At 41.6% G+C, this 17,796-nt stretch overlaps 1 protein-coding gene across 8 annotated transcripts in view; it reads right to left on the reverse strand.

The window, feature by feature from the left end:
• SEMA6A (semaphorin 6A) overlaps positions 1-17,796 on the reverse strand; it is a 119,011-nt gene that overhangs the window by 51,290 nt on the left and 49,925 nt on the right. For all 8 annotated transcript variants that reach the window (XM_063319621.1, XM_063319620.1, XM_063319622.1 and 5 more), the window contains exons 2-7: positions 16,188-16,325; positions 13,389-13,506; positions 8,198-8,258; positions 6,739-6,801; positions 5,793-5,894; positions 2,902-2,992 (exon numbers count right to left, since the gene is read on the reverse strand). In XM_063319621.1, the coding sequence (XP_063175691.1) occupies positions 2,902-2,992; positions 5,793-5,894; positions 6,739-6,801; positions 8,198-8,258; positions 13,389-13,506; positions 16,188-16,287 (535 nt within the window). In that variant the 5' untranslated portion in view covers positions 16,288-16,325. The remainder of the gene's footprint in view (positions 1-2,901; positions 2,993-5,792; positions 5,895-6,738; positions 6,802-8,197; positions 8,259-13,388; positions 13,507-16,187; positions 16,326-17,796) is intronic.

Genomic DNA, 17,796 nt, shown 5'->3' on the forward strand with positions numbered 1-17,796 from the left:
AAATAATATAATTGCTTTCTCTCACCAGTCAAATGAGATGGGCAAATGAAATTACCACAATCTCCTTAGGAACACCAAAAAAATCCAGCTAAGTAAATGGGACTGAGGCCTGAACAAGCAAGTCACCAGTTTTCAAAACAGTAATTTCAGAGGGATGCTGTGGGAGAAGAAACCTGATGGAGTCGTTCTTCTCCAGTTTAGGCAGGTGATACTGAACCACCCTAATGTTTCAGTTTCCTTGCACATGCCTTTGGTTCAATGCTTATAAATTCTGCCTATGTATATGAGCAAAATAAATATGGGGAAGCCTCGACAGAACTGTTAGTTTTAACTGGGAGGGCAAACCAGACAGGTCTCAGGGACTTTCAGCTAATTGACACTTATGCAAATTTCTCCCTTTGAGAGCACTTCTCTTCTGCCAAAGATCACTGGCAAAAAATTAAATAGCATGCAGGGAGCCCAGGCAAAACAGGGTTGCAAAGAGATGCAGGAGGACTGTCTACCTATGTTTCTTCTCTAAAATGCATTTTAGGCATTTCCTGCGTGAATTATGTGTTCCTCTCTCTTAAGAACTGGAGGACAGGCAATAAGAAAGGGTCTACAAAATGGCACCCCAAGTACAACTGAAAGATGCAAAACTATAAGAAGGTAAAAGCATGAGCTCCAACCACATTTTAAAATGATAATTGTTGTCTAATCTGTTTGCAGGTCATGGTAACTGCACAGGGCTGTTTTCATGTGTGAGACAGATCCTGGAGCAGGATGTCTGATAGGCGCACAAGCATGGCGGCAGCAGGACAGCAACTCGTGTCTCTGTTGTATCTACATAAAAATCAGAATGGCCTGCATCTCCTTTCACAGAAATTATGTTGGTGCTGGGCCTTCAGGGCACCAGCACAGAGGACATACCCAGGACAAAGCAGAGCTTCTATTGGCCAACCTCATCGCACTTACAGACAACGTTTAATTTCAGCTTGAGATTTAAAAATCAGACTGTTTTGTATTAGATGGACTGTACTCTTTGTTTTGAGCCCCACGATTCCCATCATTATTTGGCTAGTTAAAAATGGCCTTTTTTTCTTAGCCAAAACAGAAAAAAATAATGACAAAAAAAAGCAGATATTAAAAACAATTTTAAAATAGAATAAAAAGCGGAATTGTTTAGATATGGATGTCTGAACTCATGTTAATACAATCACACATTTATTCTCTTTCCTGCCAAGTTCCTGAAGACCATGTGACCAATTACAATTCGCACACATCAGCCATAATGGCTTACAGGCTGCAAGACGAGCCATATTCATGTAAGTGCACCCAACACACTCAGACGAACTCCTGGATTAGTGCCCCAAACTGTTCCGAAACTGCTTGTCACTCTGAAAAGTTATCATGGGTATCAGTATGTACGGCATATGAAACAGTGATTTTCTGAAGCTAGCAGATTTACAGGGTATATTCTACATGAATTTATTTTAACACTATCAAATTTATTCTGAATCATCATGAAAGAGTATAATCATTTCTATAAATATTCTTTTTATTTTCAAATAATGTGAGCGTTTCTCCAGTGACAGAGTGGGAGTCCTGTTACCAAACTTCAGCTGCATGCAAGGTAAATGTTTACATTAAGCTGAATGCCGTCTCTCGGCCAGTACAATGAGAAAGGCCCTTCTGAAAGGTCATTCAGACTGCCCGAAGGACAGGGAATCTGAGACACATGGGATAAATTGTTCTTTGAAGGTGCCTCTCTCTTTTCATGGTTTACGAACTACCTGCTACAATCAGAGAATTCCTACTTAATGTTCTTTTAACTGTAATTAAGACATCACATACTACTGCCATCATCATCACCATTATTTTTGAAACAAAAGGGCCCATTTAATTAAACTATAAAGAGTGAAAAAAAATAATAATACTGCAACTTGCTATAAAATCTCTCCTTTGTGAGGCCACCTCAAACACAGTAGAGCTTAATACAACCCTTTGGCCACAGACTCAGTTGAGAGTGGCTGAGTTACTTGCACACTTTTAAATCTTCAGAGGAATAGCTGAAGCATTTCCACGTGAGCACCCAGGCTGTGCTTTCTAGCATGACACCTGCTGAAGAGGACTGACATTATCACGGGTGACTTCTGTATTATCTTTACCACCTATTTTACGATCTCTAGGAAAAGATCAGCACGGTTCACCCTAAGAGAAGTTCAATAAAGAAACAATTTAATCAGGAATTCGTGGAGAGATACAAAAATAACACACAATCAACAGCCCAAAGTAACCCCATTAATAAGCACTAATTTTTTTTAACTGTTGCAGTAGAAATCAGAGTTAACTGTATTCTGCTGCCTGCATAATCACCATTAACCAACACACTTCTCCCCTTTGTCTACAACAGCTGGTTAACACCACATTGAGATGTTTTCTGCTTTAAAATAAAATCACCTTCCCTTTCCTTCTAGATCTAGAAAAGGGCACATCACAGCATGTTCCCTAACTTCCTTTTATTATGAAGGTTAACTTAAGCTTAGAGTTGTAAAAGAGCATATCCTGCCTACTCCTCATTAACGTTCACACAAGCCTTGAGTTTCCCTGACTTTTGCAGAAGTTGGATGCAGCCAGAAATGGTGCCTCACACTGGTCTGGCACCATATTATCATGAATCCAGGAAATATTGAAATATTGGACCAGGAAACTGAGGCCTCAGGCAATGTTTATGATAGTGAACTTAATCCCAAAGAAGGGAAGGCTTCCGTGCTAGTGATTTCCTTATGCCCCCTATTTTTAGTCATCATTTACTCCCTTTGGCACCTTTTAGATTTTGGCTTTCTGGACTCAAGAGACACAGCGCTATGGCAGGCCTGGGCTGTAGGACAGAAAGCAAAATGTTTATCTCCGTCACTTTACCTGCGAACAACGCAACGTTGGCATGCTTTGCATCATATGGGCACCGGGCCATTCCACTGAATTCATCTTCCAGGAACTCCAGGGTATCCATCTGAAAAACAAAAGGGAGCTCCTCAGACAGAGAAATGAAAATTCTTATCCAGGATAAGGCTTATGACACCATTTCTTCTTTTCTGGGCAGGGAGGAAGGTGCTCTCTCTAACTGTGCTCCTGACTCTGAATTAAAAACCTAACAAAAATCACGATGTTAAATAAAACCAGTCCGAAGAGAGTGCATCCAATAAGCCAGGCATTCTTTTGGAGCTAATCACTCTTACCCCGACACATTTTACAAAAGTCTTCAGTCTATATTTTATCTGTACACAAGCTTCCTGTTGAACTCTAGCAGGCTATGTGGTCTGTGGTTCTGGCAGGGATTCAAAATTTATCCTCAACAGTGATCCAACAGAAGCGCTCTTATACACAGAAAAGACTGCAAGCCATAGCAGTCAGAAGAAACAACACTAGGACAATTATCTGTGTGTGCATTTTTCCTCCTCAAAGTCCGGAGATCCTTCTGCTCTAGTCTCAACAGTGGTGCTCTCTTCCTTGATTTGCATACTCAGAAGGATGCTCTCCAAGTCTTACTGCATCAGTTGAGTCTGTGTCACGGAGAAATCCTCTTACCATCGGGCAAGAATTAATCTGTGTGGGAACTGTAAAATCTGAGGCTTAAACTGGGAAATAAATTCACCCTAGGCACTGATAATGATACAAACATACAGATCAACTTTACGCTAAGTTCAAGAAGGTTTAGTGAGCTACGGGGTAAAGGTACAGCTCTTGTCTCTTTAAGATTCTTATACTACCATATTTTGGGAATAAGAATCTTTCTAGCATATTCAAGTAGCTTGAGCAGCTCATACTGTATAAATCACATACAGTACAGACTCACAGAGCATGAAAAATAACCCACCTGGCACCATCAACTACTCCAATCAACGTTTTGCTCGTATGTTACAGCACCCAAGTCCTCCAGTGGACCATTTGTCATCATTTGTTTTCTGTCATGTATCCTTTCTGTCAAAACCCACTCTGAAGGGAATTAGTTGTGTTTACTCAAGGGCTGAAAAGCATTTCATGTGATAGTGAGAGGAAACGAGTTACAGTCCTGAGTAGTTTTTCCCTGCTCCGAGCCCCACACCCCAGGCGCATCCACACTTCCACTGGCAGTGTGGAGGGGCAGCCCTGTTTTCTGTTTGGCACATCTCTGCTGCTCTCTCTGTATAATGTAGAAATACATGGAGGAAAAGCCAGGTCCAGAGACACCTTCTGCTGACTCCCAGAGGTATCACTATCCATTTCCGCAGCCCAGTGACGGCTGAGGCAGCCTGCAGAGGCCATGCACCATGGGCAATGAAAAACCTGCAGTCAGGGTAAGGAGGGCAATTTATATCCCTCACATCAGGATGCCAAGGAAATCTGTGTTTGCATTAAAAGACAGCTTTCTAGCAAGGGAACTGGTTGAGATTTGTTAGCCACATTAATGGCATTGAGAGCTAAAAAATGACAAACCATGCTGGAAGACTAAACACTCGGCACTGAGACCGAGAAGCTTCGTTGCATGCTCGGAGCGGGATGCGAGGAAAGGAAGTAAAGAAGAAACAGCTGTTAAAAGAGCAGCTACCTGTACCACACAGTTGCCATGACGTAGGCTTGTGTTTTTATTCAAATTTGATTCTTCCTCCATAGACTGAAAGAAAAGACTATGCTGAGCTTCTTTCCTGTGTTTCCTAGACTGTAGCCACCACAGTGGCTAAACAAGGTAAAGCAGCACTGCAGAAAACGCAAGGAAGAGCAGCAGTCACAGCAAATACCACTAAGGAAGTCGTTTTCCTGGATGTTAATGTCTTTACTCTGTTTTTCACAATAACCATGAACCCAATGAAATGCATGCCAATTGTGCCGTGACTTTATCAGAAGCAGCATTAGCAAAGCTGAATTTTCTTTTTCCTGAAGAAGGATGAGAAATGACCTGCGGGACATAGCAGTGCCTGGAAAAGCAGAGTCTGGATACCAAGGGCCTAAGTGAATTCATTTCAAAGCTGCTCCAGAGACATCCACTGTTGGGGGTTATACCAGATTATACTGATGCAAGCCTGAGAAAATGGGAAATATTTGAATAAACGGGCCCTGTTAAAATGCAGATGACAGCGACACACTATGTAAAAGGAAGAAACTGGGGTCAAGGAATTAATGTCAAGTATCAGTGGACCCGCACAGTTTTCTACGCTGCTCTAAACAATGCTTTGGCTTTGTACATCCCCAGGTAGTGAGGAATACATCACCCTCCTGCTGCACCTTTCTCTGGTGAGATGTGCTGTCAATCACTTTTACAGCACACAATGCCATAGGCCCTCCAAAGCTTCCATATCTGCTGGGTCCCCAACACTAATCTGCCCAGGTTTTGCTGTGCTAAGCCCTCAAGTGTCTTTGGAACTGGCACTGGGATTGAGAATAGTACAACATTTAAAATGTGCTACCCCAGAGGTAACCCTCAGCGTCAGTCTATGACTTTATGTGGGTGTCAGTGACAAGCTGAGGAACTTTCTGAGGAGCAACCACATCCACAAGCAGGGATCTGAAGGACTCTGCACCTACAGAGGGCAATGCAAAGTGGCAATAAACTCTGATGTGCTGGAGTTGCAAAGGAGTAGGTAATCAATCCAAGCAATCCTCAGAAATCCAATCAACACTGAGCTCTGTAGCATTGAAACAAGTCAGGATAAATGCTACAGAGTCAAATGATGCACTGCTGAATGATGACCTCATGCTGTTGCCAGCGTAGTCACAATAAATCCAGCAAAAAGGCAAGGAAGGCATAAATGAAATCCCACAAACAGATCACATACCTTGTAGTTCCTGCAAGAGGGGTTGAATGCATTTGTTCCACAGATAAACAATGTATCCTCATTTCTTTTTAGGAGAACCTTAATAAAATTGTGACACTCATCCTGAAGAAAAAGAATAAAAAGTATTTCAGCTACTGCATTTTGGGTGTCTGGTTTTATTTTTATGCCATGATATTTCATTGTCAGGTCTAAAATGAAATTGGCTGGTAGCCACTGTGATATTCTGGGCTTTATTTCAACTATGTTTAACTGACAAAGAGCAAGACACAACTGATTTATATTACAGTGGTTTAAAAATGGTTATAATATTCATATTATAGCTCAGATTTTGCTATTGTTCACATAGATAAATTTTGTTTGAATGCTGTTGGCTTTCCTCAAGAGTGAAAAATCTGATCTTCTTTTCATCTATGTTGCTGTAAGACAGTAGCATCACCAATGCAACATATTGGCATAAAGTACCTCTAACTAGAAGGGGAAGCAGGTGTAAAGAATCAAAGAGTCTGCATCTAATTATGATACCACTTGTGCCAGTCACAGGTTACAGCAGGGTAAAACTGGTGTGAGAAACAGTCCTTCTACAACTGTACACATTCATGCTTTCTGATGCGTTACACATAATTCTAAGCGAATTCCTGCAGGAGGAGGGACAGCAGCACCTAGTTTTTGAAGCAATGGTAAGCAAAATCAGTACACCAAGCATTATGTCCAAAATCCTCAGTGCTTTAAGTATTTCAGGATATTGCTGTGGCTCCTGTCGTGATGTTTTATCACATTAAAAGTGAACTATTTTTGCAAATTAAAGACTTCAGTAAGTTGATGGAAAAAGCAATTACTGGCAAGATGTGAATGGCATGATCCATTCCACATTGCAGACAGCAGTCTGAGATAATAGTGCAGCAACTAAACTAAAGTGGCAGATGCAGAAGAAATGAAAATTGCCTACCTTATGTTTTCCCTTCATTCTGCATGTGTCTACATCAGCTTGTCTAGATTTCCATGTCAATTTCTGCAAGGATCAAGAAAGAAATCAATTAGAGCCCAGAGGTTGTTGCATTTGATTTCAGAAGCAGAAGTCCCTTAGGGGAGACTAGCTGTTGAACATATATTTATTGAAAGCTTTCTGCACCCGTTCTCCATGATTAATTCACCACAACAATGAAAGATCAGTGATGTGGAGCATTCACTTAATTTTGTGGTGCCATCTATTCATTAGACTAGAAACCTATCCCTTTCTTTTAAAGCCTAAACCAATGGAATTCAGCAATAGGCCAACTTTCAAAAATATGTGCACTTTTCTTAAAAGTACTGGATGCTCTCTTCTTTTAATTTGATATTGTTCTGCAAATCAGAATAAACATTTATGGACTATAAACCCTACCTGGATTCTAAATGAAATATGTATTCTGGAAGATGACATTTTAGATTACCAAAGAAATCAAATTCAGGTAATTCTTATCAATTCAATTGAGCTAACAGGCTCAGAGACCCCTCCACGTATCAAAACACTGTTTATTTTATCTGCTAACATTCTTCATCCAGAACAATTACAGTTAAATCCCAGCCTGGATTTTTTTTGCGGTGAGTTTCAAGAGTGGTCAAATGTGGTCGGCTGCTTAATTATAATAAAACTTTATTTAAAAACGTGTGGCCTAAGATAGTAACATCTTGGACAAGCCTGTGCCCTCATTTTTTGACGAGTAATTGGGCATAAACTCATCTTCAGAATCATTCATAGTTACAATGAAACACTCTCCCCTCCTACAGTGGAAATCACCCCATGCCCAAATTCATATGATCTTCCGCTGGGCCAAGGCTGTGTTTGTCACATATTACACAATGTGCATGCAATGCAAAGGAGATGAAGGGAGACTATTTCTAGTATGTTTATGTTAATATACAATATGGTAATGCAGACAAAGCTCTTTTTAGCTTGAATGTAACTTCCCATGGAGACAACATGAATACATCTACAAAGTGATGTTATAATAAGATTTTATTTAGTGAGTACTTGCATGAGTGAATAAGATTTGTGTGCATGAAAATATGTAAATAGCACTTGCTTTTTATGATGAAAGTTTCAGTATACTTAATTGGGATAGTATAGATGTTATAGAAAACTGCTGAATATAAATGAATAGATGTTTGACAGATGTTCCTTCAGGGACCTCACTGTATTTCAGCACAGATTGCTTATCAGCCCAGCTAAATCACTTATCAAAAATTCACAGAGGACATGATTGCTATTCTAGCTTTCCCCAAATATGATTAGCAATGCCATCTTACTTGCTTATTACAGTTTTTACAGCAGCACTGGCAAGTTGTTTGAAACAATGTCATCTTCCTATTTATTTGAAGCTTGTTCTAGTGTCCTTGGTTTCTGCATGATGATAAAAGCTACTTACCTTGCTAAAATAAATTTCTTCTGTGTGTGATGCGTCCATATCAACAGTATAAATATGGTCCCTGTAAACAAAGTCAAATGAATGCAAAGTCAAATGGAGTAGTCAGACAGTTCATTTTCTATGAAGAGAGCAATCTATCACAAGATAATCCATAACCTATTCAAAAAAAGATCACAGGTCTTACCAGGGAACATTACTGCCAGCATTGCCTGCTTCTCCCAGAAAAGCACTTTCATATATAAACTGTTTTCCTTCCCATTAAGAAAAAAAGAAAAAGGATACAAAACTTCAAAGCAAGATTCTTTCCCAAAAGCAATTATTTGAACAAATGTGATTTTGGAGAGGAGATGAGCCTCATGTAATTTCTGTTCTATAGGTCCTACAGCAGATGCCATGATCCAGCATGCAGATGTTTTTGCGCATCCAGAAATCAGCTGGAATAGCTCCTAGGCAGCCTTTGCCAGATTCCTCGGCTAGCAGTCACTATGCCACATTTAGCCATTCAGGGTTAAAAAGAGGTTAATTCTTCTTTTTCTTTTTTTTTTTTTTTTAAATTATGTGTCTAACCTGAGCTGTGATAATTTGATTGACAACATGGTAGGCAAAAGGCTGACAGCCACAAAACTATTCCCAGAAATCATTCTTCTCTTCACAAACTGGTGGCCAAACTAAACTGTAAAATACTCCTCGGAAAAAAGTTCACATTTCTTGCTTGCATTTACTTTCTCATTTTCCTGAGAACCTGTCCCTCTTTATAGTTAGCTGCCAATCTCTCCTTGGAAAGAGGAAATAGACTCAACTACTCAGGTAAAGAGGTATTTTTAAACATTCTCCTCTGTGTAAGCTGAGAACAAGGACATCTCTGTATGGAACCTAAAATTTGAAAAAAAAACCCACCAACCCACAACGCTGTAGTAACTGCCACATCAAATTGGGACTAAGCATCCCATTTTTCCTTGAAATAACATTGGCTTTTTTCAAAATGCAGGAAGCTGTGCAGCTGGAGCATGATCCACAGCATTGGAGGGGCCTGCTGAAAGTGGGATACAGACTGTTTCCATTTCAGAAACCCCTGCTCTCAAGGTTAGCTTTGTTTTTTATTGGGTTTGGGGAAAACAGCGCTGGCCTCTTAAATAAAGCAAACACAAAATACTGCTGTAAGAGGAATAAGCAACACTTCTCTCACGTGCAGAAAAGAGGTGGCATTGTTGTGGGGAACTGGCTTTTAAAAAAATCTACTGTCTGCTACGGTGCTTGAGGCTGTTTGCTTTGTAAGATGCCAAACTGAGGAGTTGTGGGTTTTCTTCTCCTCCAGACTCTCTAAAACCAGAGCTGTCATTTACTTCCAAGATTAGTTTAATGCTTCAGTTTATAATTTGCCTGACTTTACTGATGGAGCAGTGGTCAGGGTTGGTGCTGGACTAAAATTACCCATTAGCGTGGTATCAGCTTCATAGATTACTGCACAGTTCCCTTTTTATGTACATCACTCTTTGTTGCTGTCACTCCTACTATATAAAAGTGGGAACAAAATCTCTTGAATTGCAAATTAGGTGCGGCTGGAGCTCTAAAAACCTTCTAGCACAGCTCTTGATTTTAATCTTCACTCTTGCTTTCCAGTGGTTATGATTTTTCTTTCTTAAACAAGACAATCAGAAAATACGGTAGTGGTATTCAGAACAAGGCTTGAGTTACTTAGTTCCGCTCCCAGTAAAACTTCAGGCGACTTATTTTCTGGTTCAAGAAACATTTCAAAGAAAACTCAGATGCTAAGTTACGGGATCATCTGAAAGACTATCAGGCAAATTACATATCATTTTCTTATGCCGTACGTGAAACACAGTTGCTAACAATGTCGGCACAGAGTGAAAGAGCTGTCAAATTCAGGGGAGGGCCCTCTAACCACAGACAATGAGGGATTGTCCTTGCCCTCCTTTTCCCACTGCTGCCCAAGTCCTACTATCTGCTAGCTGTGGTATGTGTACAGCTCGCTGCTAATTAAGTTATTCTAACACAAATTGACTTAATCCTAGAGCTTCCGTTTTTCCCACCTCCAGTCAGCAGAACCGAGTTTTGTTGCCATGGCATAATCCTGTGGAGGAAGGGAATTTAAATAATGCCACCGGCTGTGCATGACCCTTGGCCACTCCATGCATCGTCTGGAAATGTGTAACTGCAAATGAGGAGGGAGCCATCCCCGATGCTCCGCGGGCTCAATAAACCATTTTGTACGTACACATGAGGGGTGACAGATAATGTGAACAAAAGCTGCCACCACACAAGACAATGGGAGGAGGAGACACAGCAAACTTGGGAAAGGGTGTGTGAGCGCGGGGGTGGGCGAGTGTGAGAGAGACAGTGAGGGAGTACCCTTCCCACGAGAAAAAAGAAACCAGAGCTGGTCCTTCGCAGTCTGCAAGCCAGATATTCGGACAGCACGGCTTCATGGGCTTTGGCTGAGTTACTCAAATTTATATTGGCTGTATATCTCTGCCTGATAACATGAAATACAGCCTTTCCGAAGCGACACAAAATTTTATTTGGTAAAAGCTAATATAGGAGTCACATATCCCATATGACAAGACTAGCAATCGACAAGACAGAAATTTTGCTCTACACCAGTCACTCAGTAATAAAGTGTTAGCAGTTCTCAAATCTGAGTTAGTTCTCTCCTGCGCAAGGAAACTGCCTGCAAAGTAAACGCTGGATTTTCTAAAACAAGCAAATAAAAAAAAAAAAACACAAACCCAACAACCCCAAAATAAAAGCTCTCAATGTTTAATCATTTGTTTTGATCGCTTTTCAGATAATTGACTATAAACATAAACTTATAATCACTATATTTCAAGGTCTAAAAAAAACAGCATGAAAGCAACATCTGATACGATAGCTAAGATTTACATTCACCACCGTTTTCAATGAATCTTGTTACAAAACTCTTTGAGAAACACCTTTGTGTACACATTTGTTTCGGTCTCTAGATTTACTAGTACTTCTAAAGGAGATGCAGTACTGCAGTTTTAAACTTTCATTCACACTAGTTATCACAGGATGACTCATTTTCTGAAGTTTGTTACTTAAAGATAAAAATGACCTTTGAATTTTAGCTCGTATCATATAAGCTTCTCAGCCCCGCAGGCAGGGGGAAAAGAATATGTCAAAGAGTTTTTGTGTTACCACAGGAAAAAAGTGTAAGAAGACTTTTGGGGCTTGTGTAAGTACAAAACAGACCAGGTCTTTATTCTTTTTAGTAGGTCACTAGACCCTAGGAGTACATAAGCACTCTCATTGTACTAAACTGCTTTATACAAATATATAGCAACATAATACTTAAGAATGCATATTCACAGCCACTACGCACACTATCCCTCAAATATTAGCCTTCTTTATATAATTTGTGCACACGGTGGTTTCATATCCCTAAATGTTTCGCTGGGTTTTCCTGATGTAACATCAGCTGCTTGGGCACTGCGACAGACTAATTGCGTCAATCTCAAGTCTGGGAACAAACTATGAATACAGCCGAGCAAAATCCACAAAGCGGATTTACCACCTTCTCACTGCAAATGATTTCCTAATTTAAAGGAAAACAAATAAGGAAAGCAAAGGGAACTCAGCCATGAAAAGGAGGAAATCCTGCCACCACCTTTCAAACCCCTTCAGCCCGCTCCCCCGCCCCGCTCATTATCACACTAAATGCAGCAAAAATACTTAGCCCCGAGCTCAGGCAAAGCCCAGGGAGGCCTTGCTGTGGGGCTGCCCACTCTTTGTGCCTTACAGCCAACACCACCGCAGCTCCCTGTGGAAGGATGCACGTTCTTTGCCCGGACTTGACGTAAGGGCTTGGCACGAGTGAGAACCCAGAGCTCTGCTGCCCAGATCCCGTACGAACTGGCGTATGTGAGAAGCCCAAAGAAGCTGTGCTGAACTGGTATGGCTGCAATGCCTGGGCAGGTCAACAGGCAGAAGTGTGGTCTTCCTGCAGCCAGGGACACGGCTATGTAAAAACGGCACTCAGTGACTCTGCTGGTGTAACGCAACTAATTACTTGGTGCCGAGTGGAGGTCAACAGGCAGATCTCACCACAGGACATATCCGACCACCCAGAAGACAGGGAGTGGTTGTTTGAGAAGGAAGCCAGGCAGCTCCCGGAGGCTGCCAAGGGCTTTGAGGACAGGGCTGGTGGTGAGAGGCTGCCTGTTCAGCAGCTGTTCCCTTTCACCTCCTGGCCATCCCACCCACCACTTCTCCCATCTGCAGCAACAGCCTGGCTCTCTGTGGCAACGCAGAAGGGTGTGTATTTCTCTGATGAAGAAGAACCAGAAAACCAGCAGGAAACAAGCTGCTACCAGAGGGGCAGCTTGCGGGGAGGTCCCAAACAGGATCTGGGTCCAAGAGCTCCTAAGATGGAATACCCATCCTTGCTAACCTGGAGCCTTCTTGCATTTATTCTGTGTCCATCAGGCAGCTCCCACTCTAAGATCACCAGTCGCCTTTGCCAACAACAGACAGGGAGAGGAAGTGTTAATGTCTGACCTCTGCCAAGCTGGAAGCTGTATAGGTTGGTGAAGCTCCATTGAAGCTGACAGTGCCATAATGGGCCATGCAAACTGAATGGGTGGCTCTATATGCAACTTCTATAAAAAGGCGTGTGCTTGTATCTGCACAGTACAGCTCCCCAAAAAAATCCAGACACCAAATTCACTTAACCTTGCCGAGTACATCAAAAGAATAGCAGTAAACATGTTTGCCTCTTTTTTTTGTCTTAACATATTAAAAACATGCCTAAAATGGCAACGTGGCAGTTTAATAACTCTTGTCTGAACATGCATTTGTGTACCAGCAGAATTGTTCCCTAAAATATGTCATTAATGGTGTGCACAAACAAAATTACAGGATGAGGATGGACTCTCTCCTCCATGGGGCTGTACAATTTCTGTGGCAACTCCCGTCTTGCTGGACTCGAAAGCAGAGGTGTGCAGTCCTGAAAGGAATGTCTCAGCACCTCGCAAAACTGAACCTTCATTGACTAACAAGTTTCCAATATGTCTTACTAATAGGCTGCTAAGCTCTCTCTGAGTGAGAAAATCCTAAAAATAATATGTCCCGCAGAGAACTCAGAATATCCCCCATCTTCTCCTTCCTCCTCTGAAGCAGCAAGGGAAGAGCGGCCAAGCAGGGGACTACTGACCTAGCAGCAACGTAGAGTGTCCTGTTCATGACCATGACGAGCTGGATGTCCAGCCGGTGCCTCTGCGTGGTGTTCCGCCCTGGTTTGTGACCCACAAACACCGGATACTGTCTTGTATCTGCAGGAAGGGAAAAAAAAACCAGGGTCAAAAGAGAATCACAAACTGAAACCGTGCTAACACGGAGCACTATGGGGCCAAGCTACAGCCAAAACTTGCAGTTTCTGTTCTGCCCTGCCACCACAGCCTGGGGTTGGAAGGCATGAGCACAGAGGGCTGGCAAGTTCTTCAAGGTTACAGTCTTTGCAACTTCAAGGTAGAAAGTCATCACCTTTGTAGAAGACAAAAATTGTGAGGTTTCTTAGACCATAAAGCTATTCTGGAGCTCTTGGCACCTCGGTACACAGCACTTTCTCACAGTTTTTCTCTCACTGCTTGCAGAGTTTAAATGCTCACTCCTGGCTGCCAAAGTGTGTGCAGCAGGACAAAGCTTTTTCACAGTGGCCCATCAATCATCACAATGACTGGACTGGTAGTGGTTAAAGCAAAAAACTTGGCTCTTCTTGTTTCAAAGTGCCAGCTCCCTGGGTTTCCTACAGGATTGGACTGCCATCATAGAACAGCTGTGGGGATTTCTGAGAAATGGTGGGAAACCACCACTTGAACTTTATAAAATGAAAATCACTGCATATTATTTTGGCAACCAGTCTGAAACTCCAGTTCTTCTGGCAACTGGATAACCTTACTGACTGGAAGCCCTGTACTGAGCTTATGCTATCAACAAGTCAATTTCCCCCAAGTGCTACCAGTCAGCAAGAACATTTATTCACTCTATTACCATGATTTTTTTTGTGAGACCTCAGCATACATGGAGTGTGCTGCTGCTCTCCAGATGATCTGTGTGTACAACCTGTAACAACAGTGAACACTCCTGCCCAAGGGCCACCTTGCTGTTAGAACTTCGAATGTGCATGTGATCATGACATCTAGATGGACAAACCAGGGCGTCAGTTAAGTAAACAAAATGACAGTTAGAAGACAGGAGGAGGGTAAACCTGTGATAAGCATCATTATCAGTGCAGAACTGCTGCATGCACGTGTTAGACAGAGCCGACTAGCACCTAGCTATGCCTGAGCCTTTTCCCCATCAATATACTTTCCCAGAAACCTGGGGCTGATTGAGGGAGTCTACTTCTTCAGAAACTCAGCTACTGCTGTAGTGTTTTCAGCTATTGTCCTCTAAAAGTGTCTTCCCTGTTAAGCTTGGTAAAAGTATTGATTCACACCATGGCTTCAGCAAAGCACTTAAGAGTGCTATGCGTCAGAAAGCCTGGTGATAAAACTGCATGGGAACAGGAACTTCCCTGCAAATCAGATGCTGAGAACTCTTGGAGAAACAAATTAAAACAGCCCAGGCAGGATTTACGTTCAGAAGCTTAATCCTTCTGGCCAAATCCTACATGCAAAATGCCAAGTTTAACTGTACAGCTATTCTCTGTCCAATACTGTTTCCTCTGTAACTCACGGATCTAGCCACGAGCTGGGGGCATGTACATTCACATGCATTTCTGCATGCCATGGCACAGAGGAAGAAGTTAACCCATGTCCTATTTCTCCAAAAGGATCAAGACTGGCTATTTCTGCGTTAGCAAGGACTATTAGCATCACCCTTCTGGAGGGTGAAAATGTTGGTGCTGAAGACCTTGTGTTCGCACTAGACGTGTTTCAGCAGGGTTTGCTTCAGAGCAGTTCTGCCCTGTTCTTGTATTCCAGACGCCTATTAGCATTTGGAGCACACCAAGTGCACCCCTGGAGTGTGTCTTTCAGCTTGGTCTTACCCAAGACAGACAAGTTTACGGGTGCCAAGGCCACCCCAAAGCACAGTAAGGAAGGACAATCAAGAGATTCACTTTAAATTCAAATTCCTGACACAAAGTGGGCTTAAACATAAGCCTGCTCATTCCCAATTCGCTACTCCTTAGCGTACTTTTACAGACCCAGGTGCGGAAGACTTTCTTCTAAACATCTGAACCTTTGGGATTTCAGAAGACTTTTCTTTGCAGTAATGGTAATTGAGTTGAGGTAAATGTAAAAGAATCAGTTATGCTAAGCCTGACTTCCATGGTGAAATGCACAGAAAGCTCTTCACCTGTTTAGCCAGCAAATCTCAATACTGACTCGCAGCTGTCCGTGTTACCCTAGATTTTGGAGAGTTTGCCAATTACTGCAGAAGAGAGATTCTGTTACAAAAGATTCTTTGTTTTGATTTGGTTTTTAGCTACATTTCCAGCTCAGCAAGAAGTACCTAATGCTAAACCAGAATCCATCAGAGCTTAAAGATGCACGTTCAATGATTTGTATTAGATCAACAAATTATGTTTTCAGAGCTCAGTTACTTTAGTGTGCTATGGCAGATACTTTGAGGTGTTTCACTGGTTATCCAGAACTACATTTTCATAAGTCAGGTAAGGGACACTTTGATTATGGGGCAGGGAGGGGAAGGCTTCCTTCCTTTGCTGCTGGATACAGCAAGATATTTGGTTTGATTATGCTATTGAAGCACCTCTTTTTGAGAAGGAGAAAGGCTATGGTTTTGGAAGATCCAGCAGCTTACCACCCAGTAGTCAAAAGTCGATACGAAAAAGTCACGTTCTGTGTTAGTATCCGAGACCATAAATTGGCTGATAAGGGACACATGAAGAAAAACAACTTTATTCATTGCAATTGTAACAAAATACTGTTGTTTTGAAGTCCCCTGATCAGTGTTAAGCAAATGGAGGCCTCTGTCCTCTTATACTTACAGTTGCCATGCGAAATACTGATTGGCTCAGAATCTTCTGGGAAACCGGCCCCAGCAAAGTGTAGCAGTGTGAAATATAGCAGCAAGGCTTCTGACCTCATAGTAGTTCAGCTGGGAGGCTTCACTTCTTCACTTCACCCTGTGGAAGACAAACAGGGGCTTAAGCATCTTCTGTCGGTTCACTGCATACAGAAAGCTAAAAAGAGTCGATGGAACGGAGAGGAAGCTTTACTTCTCCTCGAGCCTCTCACCGTACCTGAGGAGGTACGTCATGTTCCTAAGCAGACACTGCCCTACCAGGCCAGTGTCCCTTTAGCCCATACCCCAGCAATGCAACATCTTGCTTGAGGATAGACTTAGTACCTGTGAGTTACGAAGAATTTTCTGCTTATATGCAATAAAGGAACTCAACTCCTGCACTGATCGACAGCTGACAAGAGTTTTTCAGGAAATATTTTGTTTTCCCCTTCTTTGGTTTACATCATTAGATGATGACACAATGATACACACCATAAATGAAAAAAAAACCCTGCACTACATTATTCTGGTTAAAAGAGATTAAGGGTTATACTACACGACTGATTCATACCCTGCAGAGTTGTGAATCAAGTGAAGAAACACTGAGAGAGCTTGATGCAGCATGCAGAACATGTCATTGGGCTTTACCATAAAAATATGTACCCATAAATTTAGATGCCATAAAACCAATACTCCAACTTGTGATAAAGTAAGGGAGAATAGAACTGTCTAAACCCAGCATTTTTTCCCTGTGTTCCACTGACGCATTCACTCATTCACATTTCATGTACAAAAATATCCCTAAAACTTGAAGATAAAAGGAGCCACAGGGACCTTTGGATACAGTGAAAGAAAACAGCACATAATACAGTAAATAGCTCATAATTCCCAGGCAAATTCCACACAGACGTTGATCTGCAGGGTAAATCAGTGTAAAAGTGGGGTTTTCTTTTCATCCCTTCCAGAGTTTCAAACCTTTGATGCTGCCTGCCAAAGATTCCTTTTGAACAAAGCTATTTTACAGTAGCCTGTCAGTCATTCAAGATTTACGGGCAGAAAGTCAAACTTCATAACCTACACAGTCTTTGAAACTTAATTTGGCAAACAAAGTGCTAACTTGCCCTTCTGCAACACCATTTAATATTAGATACCTATGTCTTCTTTCTCGATGCCAAAAAAAAATTAAGAAATCTTGTGTTGCATTTTCATTTGTAATTTCACAGACACAGCTGATTCCTCATCTTTTACCCAACTGAAAAATGTCACATAATTAATTTGCCTTATCAGATATTTGCTTTCAAATAAAATTTCAGCTCCTATAACTGGATTGGAATAGGGACTCTGTTGCAGGCCAATGTAGTCCATAAGGACTAATGATTTATTATACTCTGTGTTTGCCTATTATTATTCAAACACATAAATTGGAAACTTGGCTGGTTCTCTATTTCTATTAACAAAATAACTGGGAGACCGAGTTAGACTGACACTAGAAAAAATAAAATCTAATGTAAGGTAATGACTGACACCTTAACTGAACAAAGTGTCAGACAGATAGCAAAGGATAAAAATAGCAAGAATAAATACAACACAAT

This window comes from Chroicocephalus ridibundus, chromosome Z (genome assembly GCF_963924245.1).
Source record: "Chroicocephalus ridibundus chromosome Z, bChrRid1.1, whole genome shotgun sequence".
NCBI lineage: Eukaryota > Metazoa > Chordata > Aves > Charadriiformes > Laridae > Chroicocephalus > Chroicocephalus ridibundus.